The 27,941-nt window shown below is 35.6% G+C and overlaps 2 protein-coding genes and 1 pseudogene across 2 annotated transcripts; all 3 read left to right on the top strand.

The window, feature by feature from the left end:
- LOC134302616 (zinc finger protein 501-like) lies at positions 1–8,655 on the top strand (annotated as a pseudogene).
- A 3,379-nt stretch (positions 8,656–12,034) lies between these two features.
- On the top strand, positions 12,035–17,802 carry LOC134335729 (zinc finger protein 664-like). Its single transcript, XM_063018328.1, has 4 exons — positions 12,035–12,079; positions 12,795–12,898; positions 16,367–16,495; positions 16,588–17,802. Exons 2-4 carry the CDS (start codon positions 12,808–12,810, stop codon positions 17,559–17,561), a joined length of 1,194 nt encoding a protein of 397 aa, XP_062874398.1. The 5' UTR covers positions 12,035–12,079; positions 12,795–12,807; the 3' UTR covers positions 17,562–17,802.
- A 1,940-nt stretch (positions 17,803–19,742) lies between these two features.
- LOC134335720 (oocyte zinc finger protein XlCOF20-like) lies at positions 19,743–26,171 on the top strand. The gene is made up of 4 exons (XM_063018316.1): positions 19,743–19,787; positions 20,610–20,713; positions 23,325–23,453; positions 24,859–26,171. Exons 2-4 carry the CDS (start codon positions 20,623–20,625, stop codon positions 25,857–25,859), a joined length of 1,221 nt encoding a protein of 406 aa, XP_062874386.1. The 5' UTR covers positions 19,743–19,787; positions 20,610–20,622; the 3' UTR covers positions 25,860–26,171.
- The last annotated feature ends 1,770 nt before the right edge of the window (positions 26,172–27,941 follow it).

A 27,941-nucleotide genomic window follows, 5' to 3' on the forward strand; every position in this document is an offset into this window, starting at 1 on the left:
ATGGAAGCAGCAGATGTTGGAGATGTTGCTCCTGTGGATTTACAGATTAAAACAATAAAGAAGGAAGAAGATGAAGATGAAGGTTACCTCTGTAAGTATACACGGTGCCACTTTTCTACCCAATATTGTGGTTACTGTAGCTTCACCCACATCTATTATCAGTAATAGTTCATGACTAGACATCTTCATCTCCACCTCCAGCTTCCTCTCCTGCCTTTTTATCAGTGTCGCCTCCAAGCCGTATAACATAGCAGGTCTCACTGCTGTCTTGTAAATATTCCCTTCACTCTGGTAGATACTCTCTATACTCTCTATTACATTACTCTTATACTCTCTATACTCTCTATTACATTACTCTTATACTCTCTATACTCTCTATTACATTACTCTTATACTCTCTATACTCTCTATTACATTACTCTTATACTCTCTATTACATTACTCTTATACTCTCTATACTCTCTATTACATTACTCTTATACTCCCTATACTCTCTATTACATTACTCTTATACTCTATACTCTCTATTACATTACTCTTATACTCTCTATACTCTCTATTACATTACTCTTATACTCTCTATACTCTCTATTACATTACTCTTATACTCTCTATTACATTACTCTTATACTCTCTATACTCTCTATTACATTACTCTTATACTCCCTATACTCTCTATTACATTACTCTTATACTCTCTATTACATTACTCTTATACTCCCTATACTCTCTATTACATTACTCTTATACTCTCTATACTCTCTATTACATTACTCTTATACTCTCTATACTCTCTATTACATTACTCTTATACTCTCTATTACATTACTCTTATACTCTCTATTACATTACTCTTATACTCTCTATTACATTACTCTTATACTCTCTATACTCTCTATTACATTACTCTTATACTCCCTATACTCTCTATTACATTACTCTTATACTCTATACTCTCTATTACATTACTCTTATACTCTCTATACTCTCTATTACATTACTCTTATACTCTCTATACTCTCTATTACATTACTCTTATACTCTCTATTACATTACTCTTATACTCTCTATACTCTCTATTACATTACTCTTATACTCCCTATACTCTCTATTACATTACTCTTATACTCTCTATTACATTACTCTTATACTCCCTATACTCTCTATTACATTACTCTTATACTCTCTATTACATTACTCTTATACTCTCTATACTCTCTATTACATTACTCTTATACTCCCTATACTCTCTATTACATTACTCTTATACTCTCTATTACATTACTCTTATACTCTCTATACTCTCTATTACATTACTCTTATACTCTCTATACTCTCTATTACATTACTCTTATACTCTCTATACTCTCTATTACATTACTCTTATACTCTCTATACTCTCTATTACATTACTCTTATACTCTCTATACTCTCTATTACATTACTCTTATACTCTCTATACTCTCTATTACATTACTCTTATACTCTCTATTACATTACTCTTATACTCTCTATTACATTACTCTTATACTCTCTATACTCTCTATTACATTACTCTTATACTCTCTATTACATTACTCTTATACTCTCTATACTCTCTATTACATTACTCTTATACTCTCTATACTCTCTATTACATTACTCTTATACTCTCTATACCCTCTATTACATTACTCTTATACTCTCTATTACATTACTCTTATACACTCTATACCCTCTATTACATTACTCTTATACTCTCTATTACATTACTCTTATACTCTCTATACTCTCTATTACATTACTCTTATACTCTCTATTACATTACTCTTATACTCTCTATTACATTACTCTTATACTCTCTATACTCTCTATTACATTACTCTTATACTCTCTATTACATTACTCTTATACTCTCTATACTCTCTATTACATTACTCTTATACTCTCTATACTCTCTATTACATTACTCTTATACTCTCTATACTCTCTATTACATTACTCTTATACTCTCTATACCCTCTATTACATTACTCTTATACTCTCTATTACATTACTCTTATACTCTCTATACTCTCTATTACATTACTCTTATACTCTCTATACTCTCTATTACATTACTCTTATACTCTCTATACTCTCTATTACATTACTCTTATACTCTCTATACTCTCTATTACATTACTCTTATACTCTCTATTACATTACTCTTATACTCTCTATTACATTACTCTTATACTCTCTATTACATTACTCTTATACTCTCTATTACATTACTCTTATACTCTCTATACTCTCTATTACATTACTCTTATACTCTCTATACTCTCTATTACATTACTCTTATACTCTCTATACTCTCTATTACATTACTCTTATACTCTCTATACTCTCTATTACATTACTCTTATACTCTCTATACTCTCTATTACATTACTCTTATACTCTCTATTACATTACTCTTATACTCTCTATACTCTCTATTACATTACTCTTATACTCTATATACTCTCTATTACATTACTCTTATACTCTCTATACCCTCTATTACATTACTCTTATACTCTCTATACTCTCTATTACATTACTCTTATACTCTCTATACTCTCTATTACATTACTCTTATACTCTCTATACTCTCTATTACATTACTCTTATACTCTCTATACTCTCTATTACATTACTCTTATACTCTCTATACCCTCTATTACATTACTCTTATACTCTCTATTACATTACTCTTATACTCTCTATACTCTCTATTACAATACTCTTATACTCTCTATACTCTCTGTTACATTACTCTTATACTCTCTATTACATTACTCTTATACTCTCTATACTCTCTATTACATTACTCTTATACTCTCTATTACATTACTCTTATACTCTCTATACTCTCTATTACATTACTCTTATACTCTCTATACTCTCTATTACATTACTCTTATACTCTCTATACTCTCTATTACATTACTCTTATACTCTCTATACTCTCTATTACATTACTCTTATACTCTCTATACTCTCTATTACATTACTCTTATACTCTCTATACTCTCTATTACAATACTCTTATACTCTCTATTACATTACTCTTATACTCTCTATTACATTACTCTTATACTCTCTATACCCTCTATTACATTACTCTTATACTCTCTATACTCTCTGTTACATTACTCTTATACTCTCTATACTCTCTATTACATTACTCTTATACTCTCTATTACATTACTCTTATACTCTCTATACTCTCTATTACATTACTCTTATACTCTCTATACAATTCAATTCAATTTGCTTTATTGACATGACAAATTTACATACTTGTATTGTCAAAGCTTACATTAGTATACATAAATATTTGAAAAAAAGAACAAGTATATACATAGAAAAAAAATGGTAATAAAATATTCATTATGTAATTAGACAATTATTCACACAAAAAAAAGAGAAAATATTACTGTGTGTGTGTGGTGGGTGTGTGATGTGTGTGTGTGTGTGTGTGTGTGTTGTGTGTGGTGTGTGTGTGGTGTGTGTGTGGTGTGTGTGCGGGGGGTGGGTGGGGGGGCTTGATCTAATGTTTCACTCACTGTCCCGGAGTGTGTGACACTCCTGTACATATCTGGCTGCAGTGGAGGCTGATGGTCCCTCTCCTAATATAATGGCCAGTTTCTCGCTGTCTGTCAGCGTTCTGAAGCCGCTCACCTCTCTTCCAAACTGATCAAAATATTTGTGTCTAATTGTTGTGTATTTTGGGCAGTTTAGAAGGAAGTGCACCTCTGTCTCAACCTCACCTGTCCTGCAGTGACCACACAGTCTCTCCTCTAGACAGTATATACTGTCCTCTCTCCTCTATATACTCTCTATTACATTACTCTTATACTCTCTATACTCTCTATTACATTACTCTTATACTCTCTATACTCTCTATTACATTACTCTTATACTCTCTATACTCTCTATTACATTACTCGTATACTCTCTATACTCTCTATTACATTACTCTTATACTCTCTGGTACATTACTCTTATACTCTCTATTACATTACTCTTATACTCTCTATACTCTCTATTACATTACTCTTATACTCTCTATACTCTCTATTACATTACTCTTATACTCTCTATACTCTCTATTACATTACTCTTATACTCTCTGGTACATTACTCTTATACTCTCTATACTCTCTATTACATTACTCTTATACTCTCTATACTCTCTATTACATTACTCTTATACTCTCTGGTACATTACTCTTATACTCTCTATTACATTACTCTTATACTCTCTATACTCTCTATTACATTACTCTTATACTCTCTGGTACATTACTCTTATACTCTCTATTACATTACTCTTATACTCTCTATTACATTACTCTTATACTCTCTATTACATTACTCTTATACTCTCTATTACATTACTCTTATACTCTCTATACTCTCTATTACATTACTCTTATACTCTCTGGTACATTACTCTTATACTCTCTATACTCTCTATTACATTACTCTTATACTCTCTATTACATTACTCTTATACCCTCTATACTCTCTATTACATTACTCTTATACTGTCTATACTCTCTATTACATTACTCTTATACTCTCTATTACATTACTCTTATACTCTCTATACTCTCTATTACATTACTCTTATACTCTCTATTACATTACTCTTATACTCTCTATTACATTACTCTTATACTCTCTATACTCTCTATTACATTACTCTTATACTCTCTGGTACATTACTCTTATACTCTCTATTACATTACTCTTATACTCTCTATTACATTACTCTTATACTCTCTATTACATTACTCTTATACTCTCTATTACATTACTCTTATACTCTCTATACTCTCTATTACATTACTCTTATACTCTCTGGTACATTACTCTTATACTCTCTATTACATTACTCTTATACTCCCTGGTACATTACTCTTATACTCTCTATACTCTCTATAACATTACTCTTATACTCCCTGGTACATTACTCTTATACTCTCTATACTCTCTATTACATTACTCTTATACTCTCTATTACATTACTCTTATACTCCCTGGTACATTACTCTTATACTCTCTATTACATTACTCTTATACTCCCTGGTACATTACTCTTATACTCTCTATTACATTACTCTTATACTCTCTATACTCTCTATACTCTCTATTACATTACTCTTATACTCTCTATACTCTCTATTACATTACTCTTATACTCTCTATTACATTACTCTTATACTCTCTATTACATTACTCTTATACTCTCTATTATATTACTCTTATACTCTCTATTACATTACTCTTATACTCTCTGGTACATTACTCTTATACTCTCTATTACATTACTCTTATACTCACTATTATATTACTCTTATACTCTCTATTACATTACTCTTATACTCTCTATTACATTACTCTTATACTCTCTGGTACATTACTCTTATACTCTCTATTACATTACTCTTATACTCTCTATACTCTCTATTACATTACTCTTATACTCTCTATACTCTCTATTACATTACTCTTATACTCCCTGGTACATTACTCTTATACTCTCTATACTCTCTATTACATTACTCTTATACTCTCTGGTACATTACTCTTATACTCTCTATTACATTACTCTTATACTCCCTGGTACATTACTCTTATACTCTCTATTACATTACTCTTATACTCTCTATACTCTCTATTACATTACTCTTATACTCTCTATACTCTCTATTACATTACTCTTATACTCTCTATTACATTACTCTTATACTCTCTATTACATTACTCTTATACTCTCTATTACATTACTCTTATACTCTCTATTACATTACTCTTATACTCTCTGGTACATTACTCTTATACTCTCTATTACATTACTCTTATACTCACTATTATATTACTCTTATACTCTCTATTACATTAGTCTTATACTCTCTATTACATTACTCTTATACTCTCTGGTACATTACTCTTATACTCTCTATTACATTACTCTTATACTCCCTATACTCTCTATTACATTACTCTTATACTCTCTATTACATTACTCTTATACTCTCTATTACATTACTCTTATACTCTCTATTACATTACTCTTATACTCTCTATACTCTCTATTACATTACTCTTATACTCTCTGGTACATTACTCTTATACTCTCTATTACATTACTCTTATACTCCCTATACTCTCTATTACATTACTCTTATACTCTCTATTACATTACTCTTATACTCTCTATTACATTACTCTTATACTCTCTATTACATTACTCTTATACTCTCTATACTCTCTATTACATTACTCTTATACTCTCTATACTCTCTATTACATTACTCTTATACTCTCTATTACATTACTCTTATACTCTCTGGTACATTACTCTTATACTCTCTATTACATTACTCTTATACTCCCTATACTCTCTATTACATTACTCTTATACTCTCTATTACATTACTCTTATACTCTCTATTACATTACTCTTATACTCTCTATACTCTCTATTACATTACTCTTATACTCTCTATACTCTCTATTACATTACTCTTATACTCTCTATACTCTCTATTACATTACTCTTATACTCTCTATTACATTACTCTTATACTCTCTGGTACATTACTCTTATACTCTCTATTACATTACTCTTATACTCCCTATACTCTCTATTACATTACTCTTATACTCTCTATTACATTACTCTTATACTCTCTATTACATTACTCTTATACTCTCTATACTCTCTATTACATTACTCTTATACTCTCTATACTCTCTATTACATTACTCTTATACTCTCTATACTCTCTATTACATTACTCTTATACTCACTATACTCTCTATTACATTACTCTTATACCACCCACTCCACCCTCTCTGTACTCTCTTCTTCACCACTCCACCACTCTCTCTGTTACTTTGTACTCTCCAGCCCAAGTATCTAAACTCATCCACTTTCACCACCTCGACTCCTTGTAACTGCACATTTCCTCCCTCTCATTCACATATACTTAAATATTAATATTCATCACATTTCAGATGGAGGAACATTCAACTCTGGGGAACACTGTAACCCTGAGGGGGGACACGCTGCTCCAGTAGACCAACAGCCTGAAGATTTTATTAGAAAGACTATAAAAGAAGAAGATCCTGAAGACGACGACGACAGTAAGATATTTTATTGGGCAAAGTAAAACCTTAATTTTTTTTTTTTTCTGTACTTTGTATCCCTGCTTACATAAAGTTTCTTTTTTTCAGAACTGGATGACGATTTCTGCTGCTACTTGTGTCCGTTTTCCTGTTCGGCCCAGATTTATCTCTACAAGCACATGAAGAGTTGTCACAACGCCAAAAACGAGACGCTTATTAAATCTGAAGAGGATGAAGGTAAAAATCCGAGTGATCAGCAAACCTCCTCTGATCCTCTCAGCATGAGCACTTCTCATCAACAAGAGCACAACTGCTCGTACTGTGGACGGAGCTTCAGGTGGCTGAGTGATCTGAAAGTCCACCAGAACATTCACACCGGATACAAACCGTACTGCTGCTCACAGTGTGGAAAGTGTTTTAAAAAACCGAATTATCTCAAACGTCATCAGCGCATTCACACTGGAGAGAGACCGTACTGCTGCTCACAGTGTGGAAAGTGTTTTAAAAAACCAAATAATCTCAAACTTCATCAGTACATTCACACTGGAGAGAGACCGTATTGCTGTACTGAGTGTGGAAAGTGTTTCAATCATCACACTCATCTCAGAACTCACCAGCGCATTCACACTGGAGAAAAACCTTTTTGCTGTACAGAGTGTGGGAAAGCTTTTGCTCAACAGTATCAACTAAAAACACACCAGCGCATTCACACTGGAGAGAGACCGTATCAGTGCTCAGAGTGTAAGAAATGTTTCTCTCGACAGTGTCATCTTAAAAGACACCAGCTCATTCACACCGGAGAGAAACCGTTTTCCTGCTCCCTATGTGGGAAGGGTTTTACTAAAAATCATTATCTCACATTACACCAGCGCATTCACACCGGAGAGAAACCGTTTTCCTGCTCACAGTGTGGAAAGAGTTTTAATAAGCAATATCACCTTAAAGTTCACCAGCGCATTCACTCTGGTATAAAAACATTTTTCTGCACACAGTGCGGGAGGACTTTTAGTGATAGGAGTTCTTCGATAAGACATCAGCGCATTCACAACAGACAGAAACTCCGATTGCTCAGAGTGCGGGAAGAGGTTTATTTACCAGAGTCGTCTTAAAAGGCACCAGCACATTCACACTAGAGAGAAACTGCATCAGTGATCACAGTATGGGAAGAACTGTTATCATTGTTATCGTAAAATACACCAGCACATTCACACTGGAGAGAAACACAACAGTGCACGATATCAGAACCTCTGGATTGTACCAAATGAATATTGATGACAGGATGTTAGCATGTGTTAACGACAAATCCAAACAAAATGATGCAGTAATTAAGGATGAAGATTTAAATCAGGGGACTACCCAGCTAACAGGGAACGTTCCCACAATTTTCACTAACGTTATGAAAGTTCTCCTAATGTTATGAGCAAACGTTCTCACACTAACGTTAATAGAACGTTCTATAAACGTTATGTGACCTTGATAAATATTCTGTTCAATGTGTAAAGTTATATGAACGTTCTTTTAACATGTTTTGTTTAAACAAATTTAAAGGAGTACGTGTGTGATATTCTTTAGACGCATATTAGGAACAATGATATACATATAGTCAACTGATTTACATTGATTTGAAGAGGTGATAAGATGCACCACTGTAAGACTGAATTCACTGATTCCTACTGAACAGTTTTGCTTTATATAATATTTTATTTAATAATATATTTAAGATAAACCAGTATTTTTCATGATGTTATAAAAACTGCATTAAAAACTGTGGTTATCAGAACCCATCCATACAGGACAAATATTACATTACATATCATTCAGTTAAATGACTTTATAGCCTTTTATAATGTTTATTCTGCACAAAGCTCTCTTCTTTACACAGCACGTCAGTCTCCATCTACGGACGGTCGGACACCTCGTTCTGCACATGCGCACATCCGCACTGGACCTGAGACCGTTATTTTAACCCACCGTCTCTGCCTCCACACAGAACTTACAGCGAAATACAAATGTCGTGTTTTCAGTTCTTTTACTCTGAAACATGAGTCTGAGCCAAAGTACGTGCTGGTGTTCTTCTGTAAAGATGAAATTCCTGCCACGTGTTATTAAGTCAGAGCTTATTGAAGGTCAAAAGAATCTGACAAGATCTCACCGACGGCTAAACTGTTGTCGTCAACTTACAGTGAGAAATGAAAACAAGACGTTCATCAAGCGGCGCCCGCTAACCTTAAACAGTTTATAATAATAATAAACATGGAAAACTATATTATCTCTGAAATGTTATTAAAAATAAGTGGTCATTGTAGAAATTTGAAAACAACCCAGGTATCAGCATGAAATGTTTTTAAATAAGTAACTTGGGCCGTTAGCTAAACGTTAACATTAGCCTTCTCACTGTGCATTTTAAATACTTAGTAATGCTTGTTAAGACTGGTGCATTACTTAGTTTATAGTGATGTCATTGTGCTGAACTGCACTATAATAAACTTATGACTTTTAATGATTTTAGGTTTACAGATAATATTACTTAGAAATGAACATAGAGAAGTTTGTAAATGCTTTTAACATCTCTTACGAGACAATTCACCTTTGATGACATATCTATACACATATCTGTACACATGAATTAAATGTGGACGTTAACCTGCATGTTACACTTAAAATACTGGAGGTCCAACATTTTCTTTCAAATAACAGGTTATATGTGTGCTTTAAACCACCTAAGCCCACCAACAGCCCAGGTAAAACCCTGCATCTGTGCCATCGTGTTTAGTTATTGTAGCATTCTGTTAACTACAGGTTTAATGAAATTAAAAACAGGTTTTTTTAATCCAGGAAAATGTTCACATGTCAAGGAGGGTAGAGAGAGTCTCAGTGTATTCGTCTTCATTCACATCAGCACAAAAGGATGGGTCGCCCATATTCAAGTTTATAATAGTGGCAACAAGTTTGACGTTTAGTACAGTACACTGCTCCACAACCAGATTCACACAACGTCAATGTTTTTGTAGCCCATATCCTAAATCAATTGAAGTAAGTGCTGGTTGACTTTTTTTTAAATTAAAATATATTGTGGAACAACTCGCTTTTTTCAGTTCTGGTGCTGACAATATCTATTTATTCATCCACCTCTGTATGCTTAAAGCCCTGACTGTTATCACATTTTGTTGGGTGTGTTCACCTGAGCTACTTTGCAAAATAGATGTACTGCAGCGTAAAATAAAGAAGTTAAAGAGAGAGAACATCTGTCTGAGGCAGTGCATTAGTGCAGATGAAGGTAAGTCATGTTTTTTAGCAATAAATATTTTGTGCACCATAAAAATTAATGCTGAGATCACAAAAGTTTATATATCTCTTACAATATACTGACCACCCAAACAACAGATTATCTTTAAAAATACCATTATCTTTGAAAATAACGATACTCTGTCCCTTTAACTCCTGCTTAGGCTCAATCAATGTTGTGACCATAAAAGTATTTCTTTTCTTTTTAAAGATCTTTTTTCAGTTGCTGCTACTATTAAAAAAACATTCATGGAGTTCAATACCATATTGCAGCCAAGAGATTGTACCAAGAGACTGTAAGAAAAGTGTTCCTCCCAAGTGAAAGATTTAATCTGACCAGTCAAACCAGCTGCTGACAATCAGAGCCATAACAGGTAAGATTATAGAGTCTCACATTAGAATGTTTAAGCAATATGGCACAAGTGAGAGTGGTGATACATTCTTAATAATATGGGTGAGCAAGAACAACATCTGGTTATATGGACTGTACTCTGCTAGATGGAACAGTACTTGGGCTGCGGATGATGACGTTTCTCAAGTCCATAAGAATGCAAGTACAAAGAAGAGAACAGATTGAGGAAGCAACCAATAGCTGATCTGTTGCTGCACGGTTTGTGTTCGTCGTCATCTAGTCCTTCATCAGTGCAAAAAACAGATTTTTATTCATAACTTCACATCAACATCAAGTGTAACCCACATTACATACTACAGCTCTTATACTGACACTTTTACCCGGTGGACTATTCTCAGTAAAAAAAAGATTTTTTTTCACTAAATTAGTCTTTTTTTCTCCTCTAGCTTTTTAATGTGACATATACTGTATCCTATGTTTGTCTGAACAGTTTATAATCTTAAACTAACGTGTCTGCACAAAACAAAAATGCTTCACTTCACATGTAGGGTTGCAACTAACGATTATTTTCCTAATCAATCTGGTGATTATGTTTTTGATTAATTAATTAGTACATACAAAAACAGAAACATTAAACATTAAACGTTAAGAGAACGTTTAGCGGACCTTATTTTAAATGTTCTTAGAACATTCCAAGACAACGTTCCCAGAACGTAATTTTGTTAGCTGGGTAGTCAGCAATTCTAGTTTTTTATTCTTGTATTAATCTCCAACACTGTTGCTTTTTCTTTTTACCTTTTACTTGAATGTTGTAAGTTAAAACGTGTAAATAATGCTGGAAAGTTTTTCGTTTGTTTTTAATTTGGTTTGATTTCAGGCTGTGAGACGTAATGTAGCTTCATTTCTGATTGCATAACTTATTTTTTCTATGTTTCAGTATGTACCTGTATGTATCTGAAATGATAATAAATCCTCCTGAACCCTGTTTGTCTCTGGTTGTGTGGTACACTGCTTAGTTCACTGAGGTTTGGATGACTGTATACTCTGTATGGACGTAAGTATTGGGACATTCCTTCTAATCATTGAATTAATGTGTTTCAGCCACAACAATTACTTAAATGAGTTACTTTAATATTTACTTAAATAATGTACAGAAGTTTGAAGCGTCTTGCTTCAACCCTGCTTCATCCTCCAGTGCAGCAGGGGGATTTAATGCAGCTCCACAACCCGACAATAAAGCACAGAACAAGGAAGCTTCAGCAGCTGATCTGTTTGTACTAAACTCACTCATATGTAAGTAACATTTACATTCATTTATTTATCATTCTTTATTTAATAACTACATTCTAAAACTACAGTTCATAATAAAATATGACTGTGAGGATTTGAGGAGCTTTAACTCCCTTCTTATTTACACACACAAACTGCTAGCTGCTCCGCTAACTGTTAGCATCAGACATGATTCAGTACAGATGAACCGACTCACTTAAAGTGAATCAGTTATAGAAACACATCATGTTCTTTTAGCTTTGTTTACAGATTGATTTTTATAGTTAATATATCTTTATGAACAGTCGCTGATGTAAAGGAAGCAGATCTGTACAAATCTGTAACAATAACAGACTGGATATTTAAATAAAGACTCAAATCTGATCTGGACTCCATGTCTTGTGTTTATCAGGATCATTTCCACTTGACATCAGTTTGATAATGTAAAGCACCAGAGGATGATGTAAAATGTGTTAGTGAATATGCAGGATGTACAGATGAACAATCCAGTGAGCTGTGATCCAACAGTGATTCAAATAAATCCACTTGATTTAGTAGATTTAGTGTTTTTGGTCTTTATTGATGTGATTTGAATCTTGATCAGATTGTAAACATGTGCTGCTGTGTGGAATGAAATGTAATTAATACATTTAAAGCGTTTATAAAGGATGCAGCGCTACATTCATTCTGTATTGTTCAGTGTGATCTGATTTCTGATTCATTTCTTTGTTTTTTCCAGACGACCTTTAATAATGGAAGCAGCAGATGTTGGAAATGTTGCTCCTGTGGATTTACAGATTAAAACAATAAAGAAGGAAGAAGATGAAGATGAAGGTTACCTCTGTAAGTATACACGGTGCCACTTTTCTACCCAATATTGTGGTTACTGTAGCTTCACCCACATCTATTATCAGTAATAGTTCATGACTAGACATCTTCATCTCCATCTCCAGCTTCCTCTCCTGCCTTTTTATCAGTGTCGCCTCCAAGCCGTATAACATAGCAGGTCTCACTGCTGTCTTGTAAATATTCCTTTCACTCTGGTAGATACTCTCTATACTCTATACTCTCTATTACATTACTCTTATACTCTCTATTACATTACTCGTATACTCTCTATACTTTCTATTACATTACTCTTATACTCTCTATTACATTACTCTTATACTCTCTATTACATTACTCGTATACTCTCTATACTCTCTATTACATTACTCTCTATACTCTCTATACTCTCTATTACATTACTCTTATACTCTCTATACTCTCTATTACATTACTCTTATACTCTCTATACTCTCTATTACATTACTCTTATACTCTCTATTACATTACTCGTATACTCTCTATACTCTCTATTACATTACTCTCTATACTCTCTATACTCTCTATTACATTACTCTTATACTCTCTATTACATTACTCTTATACTCTTTATACTCTCTATTACATTACTCTTATACTCTCTATTACATTACTCTTATACTCACTATACTCTCTATTACATTACTCGTATACTCTCTATACTCTCTATTACATTACTCTCTATACTCTCTATACTCTCTATTACATTACTCTTATACTCTCTATTACATTACTCTTATACTCTCTATACTCTCTATTACATTACTCTTATACTCTCTATTACATTACTCTTATACTCTCTATACTCTCTATTACATTACTCTTATACTCTCTATACTCTCTATTACATTACTCTTATACTCACTATACTCTCTATTACATTACTCTTATACTCTCTATTACATTACTCGTATACTCTCTATACTCTCTATTACATTACTCTCTATACTCTTTATACTCTCTATTACATTACTCTTATACTCTCTATTACATTACTCTTATACTCTCTATACTCTCTATTACATTACTCTTATACTCTCTATTACATTACTCTTATACTCACTATACTCTCTATTACATTACTCTTATACTCTCTATTACATTACTCTTATACTCTCTATTACATTACTCTTATACTCTCTATTACATTACTCTTATACTCTCTATTACATTACTCTTATACTCTCTATACTCTCTATTACATTACTCTTATACTCTCTATACTCTCTATTACATTACTCTTATACTCTCTATACTCTCTATTACATTACTCTTATACTCTCTATTACATTACTTTTATACTCTCTATTACATTACTTTTATACTCTCTATTACATTACTCTTATACTCTCTATACTCTCTATTACATTACTTTTATACTCTCTATTACATTACTCTTATACTCTCTATACTCTCTGGTACATTACTCTTATACTCTCTATTACATTACTCTTATACTCTCTATACTCTCTATTACATTACTCTTATACTCTCTATACTCTCTATTACATTACTCTTATACTCTCTATACTCTCTATTACATTACTCTTATACTCTCTATACTCTCTATTACATTACTCTTATACTCTCTATTACATTACTCTTATACTCTCTATTACATTACTCTTATACTCTCTATACTCTCTATTACATTACTCTTATACTCTCTATACTCTCTATTACATTACTCTTATACTCTCTATTACATTACTCTTATACTCTCTATACTCTCTATTACATTACTCTTATACTCTCTATACTCTCTATTACATTACTCTTATACTCTCTATACTCTCTATTACATTACTCTTATACTCTCTATTACATTACTCTTATACTCTCTATTACATTACTCTTATACTCTCTATACTCTCTATTACATTACTCTTATACTCACTATACTCTCTATTACATTACTCTTATACTCTCTATACTCTCTATTACATTACTCTTATACTCTCTATACTCTCTATTACATTACTCTTATACTCTCTATACTCTCTATTACATTACTCTTATACTCTCTATTACATTACTCTTATACTCTCTATTACATTACTCTTATACTCTCTATACTCTTATACTCTCTATTACATTACTGTTATACTCTCTATACTCTATACTCTCTGGTACATTACTCTTATACTCTCTATACTCTCTGGTACATTACTCTTATACTCTCTATACTCTTATACTCTCTATTACATTACTGTTATACTCTCTATACTCTATACTCTCTGGTACATTACTCTTATACTCTCTATACTCTCTGGTACATTACTGTTATACTCTCTATACCCTCTATTACATTACTCTTATACTCTCTATACCCTCTATTACATTACTCTTATACTCTCTATACCCTCTATTACATTACTCTTATACTCTCTATACCCTCTATTACATTACTCTTATACTCTCTATACCCTCTATTACATTACTGTTATACTCTCTATACTCTATACTCTCTGGTACATTACTCTTATACTCTCTATACTCTCTGGTACATTACTCTTATACTCTCTATACCCTCTATTACATTACTCTTATACTCTCTATACCCTCTATTACATTACTCTTATACTCTCTATACCCTCTATTACATTACTGTTATACTCTCTATACCCTCTATTACATTACTCTTATACTCTCTATACCCTCTATTACATTACTCTTATACTCTCTATACCCTCTATTACATTACTCTTATACTCTCTATACCCTCTATTACATTACTCTTATACTCTCTATACTCTCTATTACATTACTCTTATACTCTCTATACTCTCTATTACATTACTCTTATACTCTCTATACCCTCTATTACATTACTCTTATACTCTCTATACCCTCTATTACATTACTCTTATACTCTCTATACTCTATTACATTACTGTTATACTCTCTATACCCTCTATTACATTACTCTTATACTCTCTATACCCTCTATTACATTACTCTTATACTCTCTATACCCTCTATTACATTACTGTTATACTCTCTATACCCTCTATTACATTACTCTTATACTCTCTATACCCTCTATTACATTACTGTTATACTCTCTATACCCTCTATTACATTACTCTTATACTCTCTATACCCTCTATTACATTACTCTTATACTCTCTATACCCTCTATTACATTACTCTTATACTCTCTATACTCTCTATTACATTACTCTTATACTCTCTATTACATTACTCTTATACTCTCTATACTCTCTATTACATTACTCTTATACTCTCTATACTCTCTATTACATTACTCTCACTCCACCCTCTCTGTACTCTCTTCTTCACCACTCCACCACTCTCTCTGTTACTTTGTACTCTCCAGCCCAAGTATCTAAACTCATCCACTTTCACCACCTCGACTCCTTGTAACTGCACATTTCCTCCCTCTCATTCACATATACTTAAATATTAATATTAATCACATTTCAGATGGAGGAACATTCAACTCTGTGGAACACTCTAACCCTGATGGGGGACACGCTGCTCCAGTGGACCAACAGCCTGAAGATTTCATAAAAAAGACTATAAAAGAAGAAGATCCTGAAGACGACGACAACAGTAAGACATTTTATTGGTGCAAAGTAAAACCTTTCATGTAATAAGGAATGTACAGTATATATATTAAATAAAGTTTCTTTTTTCTGTTTCAGTAACGAACGATGATTTCTGCTGCTACTTGTGTCCATTTTCCTGTTCGGCCCAGATTTATCTCTACAAGCACATGAAGAGTTGTCACAACGGCAAAAACGAGACGCTTATTAAATCTGAAGAGGATGAAGGTAAAAATCCGAGTGATCAGAAAACCTCCTCTGATCCTCTCAGCATGAGCACTTCTCATCAACACAAGCAGAAGGAAATTAACTGCCCAGATTGTGGAAAGGGCTTTAGGTGGCAGAGTGCGCTCAAAATCCACCAGCGCATTCACACCGGAGAAAGACCGTACTGCTGCTCACAGTGTGGAAAGTCCTTTAAAAAACCGGATCATCTCAAACTTCACCAGTACATTCACACTGGAGAGAAACCGTATTGCTGTACTGAGTGTGGAAAGTGTTTCAATCATCACTCTCATCTCAGAACTCACCAGCGCATTCACACTGGAGAAAAACCCTACTGCTGTACAGAGTGTGGGAAAGCTTTTAGGCGACAGAGTCAACTAAAAACACACCAGTTCATTCACACTGGAGAGAGACCGTATCAGTGCTCGGAGTGTAAGAAATGTTTCTATCAACATTGTCATCTTAAAAGACACCAGCTCACTCACACCGAGGAGAAACCTTTTTCCTGCTCACTGTGTGGGAAGGGTTTTATTAGAAATCAATATCTTAAAATACACCAGCGCATTCACACTGAAGAAAAATCTTTTTCCTGCGCACAGTGTGGAAAGAGTTTTAATCAACAATATGATCTTAAAGTGCACCGGCGCATTCACACTGTAAAAAAAACATGTTTGTGCACACAGTGCGGGAGGACTTTTAGTGATAGGAGTTCTTTTAGAAGACATCAGCGCATTCACAACAGAGAGAAACTCCGAGTGCTCAGAGTGCGGGAGGAGGTTTATTTACCAGAGTCGTCTTTAAAAAAAAGGCACCAGCGCATTCACACTAGAGAGAAACTGCCTCAGTGATCACAGTATGGGAAGAACTGTAATCATCATTATCTTAAAATCCAGCAGCACATTCACACTGGAGAGAAACACAACAGGGCACGATATCAGAACCTCTGGATTGTACCAAATGAATATTGATCACGTTAGCATGTGTTAACGACAAATCCAAACGAAATGATGCAGTAATTACAGCTAAAGATTTAAATCAGGTAACTAGTCAGTAATTCTAGTTTTCCATACTTGTATTAACCTCCAGTACTGTTGCTTTTTCTTTTTACCTTTTACATGAATGTTGTAAGTTAAAATGTGTAAATAAAGCTGGAAAGGTTTTTGTTTGTTTGTTTTAATTTGGTTTGATTTCAGGCTGTGAGACATAATGTAGCTTCATTTCATTTTATGTTTCTTTATGTACTTGTATGCAGTGGTATATAGTATCGAAGTAATAATAATTTGTTACAGTACTTAAGTAGTTTTTTGGAGTATCTTAACTTTTACTTTACTACATTTCCTAAAGAAATTGTGTACTTTTACTCAGATACATTTGCCGTATGCAAATTCGTTACTTGTTACTATAAAATAAAATAGCAAGATTTTTTTTTTTTGCTAAGTGGTGTGAGATGTGTGACAGACTGAAGCAGGTTTGGCGAATCTGTGCTTGTAAGTTAGATCAACAGTTAAACATATTAATGCACAGATGCAAACATGTTTTCTAAAAGCAATCGGAGTGAAGTGCGTCGTTCACCCAAAGACATGGAAATATTTCAGAATCTCCCCGTCCAGCACACTGGTGTAAGTTAAGAATGATTAACAAAGTAAAGCTCAGCATCATTGTTTTATTATTATTATTATTAGCATTAACATTGTTCAGATATGTAGCTACAATTTTCAATTACATTCAAACCACAAATAAAACGTTTCACTAAATTTGTTTGTACTTAATTCAATGCAGACACGAAGACGTGTCCATCATATTTAAAAACTCACTTAAGGACAAATATTTCCTCAGATAACTTCTGTATTACACCAGCAAAGGAAAGATTTGTGGTGCTGAGGAAAATGCACGTGTTTAACTCTGATGGTCTTAACAAGAACTCAACTTATCCAACTTATGGATGATTTTCAGCTGCTGACTTCAAGTTGACACATACGTTAGATATGGTGTTTACTTAAAGTAAGAATACCAATATTTTTTTGCGTGTAACACATGCCGTCAGGGAGTAGATACGGCCCAAAAATGATTATTTAAATACAGATTATTTTTACCCAAATATTTAGATTTGAACTAATGGTTGAGGAGATCATTAAAGTGCCAAAAGTGCCACGTTTTGTTAAAATTTTGCTTCAAATTAATTCTGCCAAAATTCAGTGGTTATAGGTTATTGGGATATATACAGTATCTATCACTTGAATGTACTACCCAAATAAAAAAAATGGGACAGTATAGAAAATGCAAATAAAATAGACACAGTGTTTCTTACATTTACATCAACTCTTATTTCATCTTATATGGACCCAAAATATTTCATGTTTTGTCTGGTCAACTTCATTACAATTCTTAACATACAGATACATGCATTTTAAGCCCACAAGTTGGAACAGGGCAATTTAGGTTAAAAAAAACCAAAACAACAACTTAAATAATGACGTGATTTCAAATAGGTGATGTGAACAGCTGATTATAATCATGAATGGGCACAAATCATGTTCAGATGGAAGGAAGAAAAAAGGTTGTCTTCATATTTTTCAAAATGACCGCTTCAGTTTATACTAACTTCTACTTTCGATACTTAAGTACATTAAACATCAGATACTTTTAGACTTTTACTGAAGTAATATTCTAAAAGGTGACTTACTTCTATCAAAGTAAATTTCTGGTAAGATACTTGTACTTTTACTCAAGTCTGGCCTTCGGGTACTTTATCCATCACTGACTGTATGTATCTGAAATGATAATAAATCCTCCTGAACCCTGTTTGTCTCTGATTGTGTGGTACACTGCTTAGTTCACTGAGGTTTGGATGACTGTATACTCTGTATGGACGTAAGTATTGGGACATTCCTTCTAATCATTGAATTTATGTGTTTCAGCCACTACAATTACTAGCATCTTGCTTCAACCCTGCTTCATCCTCCAGTGCAGCAGGGGGATTTAATGCAGCTCCTCATCTGCTTCACAACCCGACAATAAAGCACAGAACAAGGAAGCTTCAGCAGCTGATCTGTTTGTACTAAACTCACTCATATGTAAGTAACATTTACATTTATTTATTTATCATTCTTTCATTATTAACTACATTCTAATTATTAATAAAACTACAGTTCATAATAAAACATCACTGTGAGGATTTGAGGAGCTTTAACTCCCTTCTTATTTACACACACAAACTGCTAGCTGCTCCGCTAACTGTTAGCATCAGACATGATTCAGTACAGATGAATCGACTCACTTAAACCGATCTAGCAAAGTGAATCAATGAATTGGAACCGATTCAGAGTTTAACAGTTTTATAGAAACACATCATGTTCTTTTAGCTTTGTTTACAGGTTGTTTTCTCAGTGTTTTATGAATGTCAGTTTACTTTAGCTTTGTTTACAGATTGATTTTTATAGTTAATATATCTTTATGAACAGTCGCTGATGTAAAGGAAGCAGATCTGTACAAATCTGTAATAATAACAGACTGGATATTTAAATAAAGACTCAAATCTGATCTGGACTCCATGTCTTGTGTTTATCAGGATCATTTCCACTTTACTTCAGTTTGATAATGTAAAGCACCAGAGGATGATGTAAAATGTGTTAGTGAATATGCAGGATGTACAGATGAACAATCCAGTGAGCTGTGATCCAACAGTGATTCAAATAAATCCACTTGATTTAGTAGATTTTGTGTTTTTGGTCTTTATTGATGTGATTTGAATCGTGATCAGATTGTAAACATGTGCTGCTGTGTGGAATGAAATGTAATTAATACATTTAAAGCGTTTTATAAAGGATGCAGCGCTACATTCATTCTGTATTGTTCAGTGTGATCTGATTTCTGATTCATTTCTTTGTTTTTTCCAGACGACCTTTAATAATGGAAGCAGCAGATGTTGGAAATGTTGCTCCTGTGGATTTGCACATTATAACAATTAAGAAGGAAGAAGATGAAGATGAAGGTTACCTCTGTAAGTATACACGGTGCTTTATGATCCTTGATCCAGTCTCACTCTCATTTTAAACCTACAAATCTCCCTGCTGTCACACAGTTCTTATACACATCTTACACCTTCACATGCTACCTACACTTCTCCATTGGCACTCTTAAAGCTTTTGTGATGTGCTTTGCTGACGTGAAGCCATATCCACTGTTATGTCATGCCTTTCCACTCTTCATTCTCTTTATAGCCGCCCTCACTTACCCTGTTGACCTTCCTCCCTCTATTTTTGTGCAGAGATTTTTGGAAATGGGGTTTTAACTTATTGTCCCAACCTTTGTGGAATTAAAGTTGTAAATATTACTAATGATTATTGATTCTGCTGTATAAGTTTTGATTAAAGCCGTGAAATTTGTACATAAAAATACAGTAGACACTTGACTTACGAACCGTTTATACAAACATTTTGGGTTACGAGCGTTTTTTTGTTGATTCAGACCGTCTCTCTCTCTCTCTCTCTCTCTCTCTCTCTCTCTCTCTCTCTCTCTCTCTCTCTCTCTCTCTCTATCTATCTATCTATCTATCTATCTATCTATCTATCTATCTATCTATCTATCTATCTATCTATCTATCTATCTATAATGGTCTAAAACCAGGTGTTTCAGTTTCATTGTCCAACCCCTGTGTGTATATACAGTGTATCACAAAAGTGAGTACACCCCTCACATTTCTGCAGATATTTAAGTATATCTTTTCATGGGACAACACTGACAAAATGACACTGACACAATGAAAAGTAGTCTGTGTGCAGCTTATATAACAGTGTAAATTTATTCTTCCCTCAAAATAACTCAATATACAGCCATTAATGTCTAAACCACCGGCAACAAAAGTGAGTACACCCCTTAGTGAAAGATCCTGAAGTGTCAATATTTTGTGTGGCCACCATTATTTCCCAGAACTGCCTTAACTCTCCTGGGCATGGAGTTTACCAGAGCTTCACAGGTTGCCACTGGAATGCTTTTCCACTCCTCCATGACGACATCACGGAGCTGGCGGATATTCGAGACTTTGCGCTCCTCCACCTTCCGCTTGAGGATGCCCCAAAGATGTTCTATTGGGTTTAGGTCTGGAGACATGCTTGGCCAGTCCATCACCTTTACCCTCAGCCTCTTCAATAAAGCAGTGGTCGTCTTAGAGGTGTGTTTGGGGTCATTATCATGCTGGAACACTGCCCTGCGCCCAGTTTCCGGAGGGAGGCGATCATGCTCTGCTTCAGTATTTCACAGTACATATTGGAGTTCATGTGTCCCTCAAGGAAATGTAACTCCCCAACACCTGCTGCACTCATGCAGCCCCAGACCATGGCATTCCCACCACCATGCTTGACTGTAGGCATGACAGACTTATCTTTGTACTCCTCACCTGATTGCTGCCACACATGCTTGAGACCATCTGAACCAAACAAATTAATCTTGGTCTCATCAGACCATAGGACATGGTTCCAGTAATCCATGTCCTTTGTTGACATGTCTCTTCAGCAAACTGTTTGCGGGCTTTCTTGTGTAGAGACCTCAGAAGAGGCTTCCTTCTGGGGTGACAGCCATGCAGACCAATTTGATGTAGTGTGCAGCGTATGGTCTGAGCACTGACAGGCTGACCCCCCACCTTTTCAATCTCTGCAGCAATGCTGACAGCACTCCTGCGCCTATCTTTCAAAGACAGCAGTTGGATGTGACGCTGAGCACGTGCACTCAGCTTCTTTGGACGACCAACGCGAGGTCTGTTCTGAGTGGACCCTGCTCTTTTAAAACACTGGATGATCTTGGCCACTGTGCTGCAGCTCAGTTTCAGGGTGTTGGCAATCTTCTTGTAGCCTTGGCCATCTTCATGTAGCGCAACAATTCGTCTTTTAAGATCCTCAGAGAGTTCTTTGCCATGAGGTGCCATGTTGGAACTTTCAGTGACCAGTATGAGAGAGTGTGAGAGCTGTACTACTAAATTGAACACACCTGCTCCCTATGCACACCTGAGACCTAGTAACACTAACGAGTCACATGACATTTTGGAGGGAAAATGACAAGCAGTGCTCAATTTGGACATTTAAGGGTGTAGTCTCTTAGGGGTGTACTCACTTTTGTTGCCGGTGGTTTAGACATTAATGGCTGTATTTTGAGTTATTTTGAGGGAAGAATAAATTTACACTGTTATATAAGCTGCACACAGACTACTTTTCATTGTGTCAAAGTGTTATTTTGTCAGTGTTGTCCCATGAAAAGATATACTTAAATATCTGCAGAAATGTGAGGGGTGTACTCACTTTTGTGATACACTGTATATATATATATATATATATATATATATATATATATATATATATATATATATATATATATATATATATATATATATATATATATATACATACAGTATATGTACATACACAGTGAGCGGACAGCGGACGGTGTTTTCCCGGTGTTTTCTTTATATATGACATTTCTGATGAAGCTGTCACTGTTAAATGCTGTAGCTCTACCTTCACATACAGGTTCCTTCTGCACACTGCAGATACTACTAAATTCACAACAACCTTAATTTATCCCAATTCTTGTTTTTATTTCAAATATTGATAACATTTCAGATGGAGGAACATTCAACTCTGTGGAACACTTTAACCCTGAGGTGGGACACGCTGCTCCAGTGGACCAACAGCCTGAAGGTTTTCTGAAAATAACTATAAAAGAAGAAGATCCTGAAGACGACGATGACAGTAAGACATTTTATTGGGCAAAGTAAAACCTTTATGTAATAAGCAGAGGTGAATTAACCTGCCTGTGGGCCCAGGGGCTACGGCTGGTTGTGGGCCCCCGCGGATAGTTTTCATAAAATCAGTACACAACGCAAGACAACAGAGTTCCTTCCGAACTAATATAGCCACGTTACCCAAACCATAGTAAGGACAGAAAACAAAGCAATAGCACACAGACAACAATCAACAGGTCAAAACATTAAATGCAGATTCAATAAAATAATAAGGATGTAAATATGGAATCAGGAAGAGTACCCACATGCTTGCATGTCTTTGAAGTAGCTTACCAAGTTTGTAAAATGCATTATTTATGATAGGACACACACACCTTTGCTAGTAAATCAAAATAAACTTGCAAGCAATGAAAGTTTAACCTCTCGTACGTTAGAGGAAATATGTACCAGCCTTGCTTACCTTCATATTCAACTTAAATCACTTGTCTAACATATGAATCAGTGTATTGATGGGTGTGGCAACAGTGTCTTGGACTGGAAAGACTAACCTGTCAATCAAACTTTTGACAACGGGTTGGTTGTGGTGGGAGAAGGTAGGGAGAAGGGAGACCTGTTTATATTCCACCTGCTTTAGAAAGCAATAGTTTTTTATTTACATTTTAAGCTGCCAAAATGATACAAACCAGCCCAAATTTTGTCCACCTGCCAAAGTGTGTTTTTCCCTGCCAATTTCCAACAAAATCGCCCAATCTGGCAACACTGACTGTGATACTGACCGCCCGTGAGTGCTTTGGGACGGGCGGAGGGGCTGACAGCAGGACCCGCTGCTCGTTGAGGACAGTAACTGCAGAACAATATGTGTTTTCACGTTCGAGTCTCCAAAAGTCTCCAATAACACCAGAAAAAGATTTGTCACTAGTCGCTTTAAAAAAAAAAAAAAAGTCGCTAGAGGGGTCTAAAAACTGGCTAAATATTGCGACAAAGTCTCTAAGTTGGCAACACTGAGTATAATGCGCTAGCTCTAACGTTCACGTTGCTTAACTGAAACCACCAATCAGAATTACAGCAGCTCGTTAGAGTTTATCTGGCCAATCAACAGTCAGAAATATGAATAACGTGTAAATGATTTACAAAATCATTGGTTTGTAAGCTTCCCCATTCTTATTATCCATAATAACTAACAAAATAAATACAAATAAAACAGCCAATCTGGGGCCCTCAATTATTCGGCCCATAAGCCGGATAATAAGGAATGTATTTTATATTTTTCTGTACGTACGTTCTGAATCTTAATCAGTAAAGAATAAATCTGAATGCTGATTTTTAGGTGAAAAGAAAATTCAAGATGCATCTCTTTATGATTTTGGCACTGGATCTCAGTCTGAGTAAACAATTCTTCTTCTTTTTTTCAGTAACGAACGATGATTTCTGCTGCTACTTGTGCCCGTTTTCCTGTTCGGCCCAGATTTACCTCTACAAGCACATGAAGAGTTGTCACAACGGCAAAAACGAGACGCTTATTAAATCTGAAGAGGATGAAGGTAAAAATCCGAGTGATCAGCAAACCTCCTCTGATCCTCTCAGCATGAGCACTTCTCATCAACACAAGCAGAAGGAAATTAACTGCTCTAAACTGGTCGAGAAACCGTATTGCTGTACTGAGTGTGGAAAGTGTTTCAATCATCACTCTCGTCTCAGAACTCACCAGCGCATTCACACTGGAGAAAAACTTTTTTGCTGTGCAGAGTGTGGGAAAGCTTTTACGCAACAGTGTCAACTAAGAAAACACCAACGCATTCACACTGAAGAAAAACCTTTTTGCTGTACAGAGTGTGGTAAAACTTTTAAGCAACAGTATCAGCTAAAAAAACACCAACGCTTTCACAATGGAGAGAGACCGTATCAGTGCTCACAATGTGGGAAGAGCTATATTTGTCAGAATCATCTCATAGTACACCAGCGCATTCACACTGGAGAAAAACCGTATCAGTGCTCGGAGTGTAAGAAATGTTTCTCTCGACAGTATCATCTTAAGACACACCAGCTCACTCACACCGGAGAGAAACCGTTTTCCTGCTCACTATGTGGGAAGGGTTTCACTCAGAATCACTGTCTTAAATTGCACCAGCGCATTCACACTGGAGAAAGACCATTTTCCTGCTCACAGTGTGGGAAGAGCTTTAATAAAAAATATCACCTCAAAGTTCACCTGCGCATTCACACCGGAGAAAAACCGTATTTTTGCTCCGAGTGTGGAAAGAGTTTTAACGAACATCAACATCTTAAAATACACCAGCGCGTTCACACTGGAGAAAAAATATTTTTCTGCACAGATTGTGGGAAGAGTTTTAGTGATAGGAGTTCTTTTAGAAGACACCAGCGCATTCACACCAGAGAGAAACTGCCTCAGTGATCACAGTATGGGAAGAACTGTAATCATCATCATCTAAAATCCACCAGAACATTCACACTGGAGAAAAACACAACAGTGCACGAACACTTGTTGCCCTCTGCTGTACAGCTGAAGATGGCAGATGGGTGTTTCAACTTTCAGTATGACAATGAACTCACAGCCACCAATATTATAAATCAAGGAAAGCTATCAAGATTTAAATCAGGGGACTAGTCAGTAAATGTAGTTTTCCATTCCTGTATTAACCTCCGGCACTGTTGCTTTTTCTTTTTACTTTTTACTTGAATGTTATAAGTTAAAATGTGTAAATAAAGCTGGAAAGGTGTTTTTTTTTTTTTTTTTAATTTGGTTTGATTTCAGGCTGAGACGTAATGTAGCTTTATTTCTTGATTGCATAACTTTTAGCACCATAGCTGCACCGCTTACGGCGCTTACAAAAAACGACCGGTACATTTCAGTGGACGCCTGAGGCTCAGGAGGCTTTTGAGCAAATAAAGAAATGCATTGTGACTGCCCCAGTTTTGAAATTCCCTTTCATTGTAGAGGTGGATGCCTCCGATGTAGGGGTCAGGGCAGATAAACTCCTTCTGAGAGAAATTATGCCGTGGGTAACAGAGAACTGCTAGCTGTCAAGCTCGCTCTGGAGGAATGGAGATACTGGCTGGAGGGGGCGCAAAACACCCCTTCCTTGTTTGGAACAAAGAACATCAAACCAGATGCTTTATCACACCAGTGGAAATCTCCAGCTCCTTCCCCCTCCAACTAAACCCATCATCCCAGAATCGCATATTTTACCCCCTCTTCGATGGGGTCTCAAAGAGGCCATACGGGAGGCTCAGCAGCAGGAGCCAGATCCCGGGAACGGGCCCTCGGTTAAATTATTTGTCCCCTCCTCAGTTTGGGGACAGGTTCTGCAATGGGGGCACTCTTTCCCCTTTGCCAGCCACTCTGGGGCCAATAAAACACAGAAGTTTCTACACAGATGATTCTGGTGGCCTTATCTATATCTGTATATACAGGGGTTGGACAAAATAACTGAAACACCTGTCATTTTAGTGTGGGAGGTTTCATGGCTAAATTGGACCAGTCTGGTGGCCAATCTTCATTAATTGCACATTGCACCAGTAAGAGCAGGGTGTGAAGGTTCAATTAGCAGGGTAAGAGCACAGTTTTGCTCAAAATATTGCAATGCACACAACATTATGGGTGACATACCAGAGTTCAAAAGAGGACAAATTGTTGGTGCACGTCTTGCTGGCGCATCTGTGACCAAGACAGCAAGTCTTTGTGATGTATCAAGAGCCACGGTATCCAGGGTAATGTCAGCATACCACCAAGAAGGACAAACCACATCCAACAGGATTAACTGTGGACGCAAGAGGAAGCTGTCTGAAAGGGATGTTCGGGTGCTAACCCGGATTGTATCCAAAAAACATAAAACCACGGCTGCCCAAATCACGGCAGAATTAAATGTGCACCTCAACTCTCCTGTTTCCACCAGAACTGTCCGTCGGGAGCTCCACAGGGTCAATATACACGGCCGGGCTGCTATAGCCAAACCTTTGGTCACTCGTGCCAATGCCAAACGTCGGTTTCAATGGTGCAAGGAGCACAAATCTTGGGCTGTGGACAATGTGAAACATGTATTGTTCTCTGATGAGTCCACCTTTACTGTTTTCCCCACATCCGGGAGAGTTACGGTGTGGAGAAGCCCCAAAGAAGCGTACCACCCAGACTGTTGCATGCCCAGAGTGAAGCATGGGGGTGGATCAGTGATGGTTTGGGCTGCCATATCATGGCATTCCCTTGGCCCAATACTTGTGCTAGATGGGCGCGTCACTGCCAAGGACTACCGAACCATTCTGGAGGACCATGTGCATCCAATGGCGGTGCCGTGTATCAGGATGACAATGCACCAATACACACAGCAAGACTGGTGAAAGATTGGTTTGATGAACATGAAAGTGAAGTTGAACATCTCCCATGGCCTGCACAGTCACCAGATCTAAATATTATTGAGCCACTTTGGGGTGTTTTGGAGAAGCGAGTCAGGAAACGTTTTCCTCCACCAGCATCATGTAG

The sequence above is a fragment of the Trichomycterus rosablanca genome, chromosome 2 (assembly GCF_030014385.1).
Source record: "Trichomycterus rosablanca isolate fTriRos1 chromosome 2, fTriRos1.hap1, whole genome shotgun sequence".
Lineage (NCBI taxonomy): Eukaryota > Metazoa > Chordata > Actinopteri > Siluriformes > Trichomycteridae > Trichomycterus > Trichomycterus rosablanca.

Excerpts from the sequence above, each read along its gene's own strand:
- LOC134335720 (XM_063018316.1), top strand. The coding sequence starts at position 20,623 with ATGGAAGCAGCAGATGTTGGAAATGTTGCTCCTGTGGATTTGCACATT. Across the intron at positions 20,714-23,324 it reads TGAAGATGAAGGTTACCTCT|ATGGAGGAACATTCAACTCT; the intron begins GTAAGTATACAC and ends ATAACATTTCAG. Across the intron at positions 23,454-24,858 it reads TCCTGAAGACGACGATGACA|TAACGAACGATGATTTCTGC; the intron begins GTAAGACATTTT and ends TCTTTTTTTCAG.
- LOC134335729 (XM_063018328.1), top strand. The coding sequence starts at position 12,808 with ATGGAAGCAGCAGATGTTGGAAATGTTGCTCCTGTGGATTTACAGATT. Across the intron at positions 12,899-16,366 it reads TGAAGATGAAGGTTACCTCT|ATGGAGGAACATTCAACTCT; the intron begins GTAAGTATACAC and ends ATCACATTTCAG. Across the intron at positions 16,496-16,587 it reads TCCTGAAGACGACGACAACA|TAACGAACGATGATTTCTGC; the intron begins GTAAGACATTTT and ends TTTCTGTTTCAG.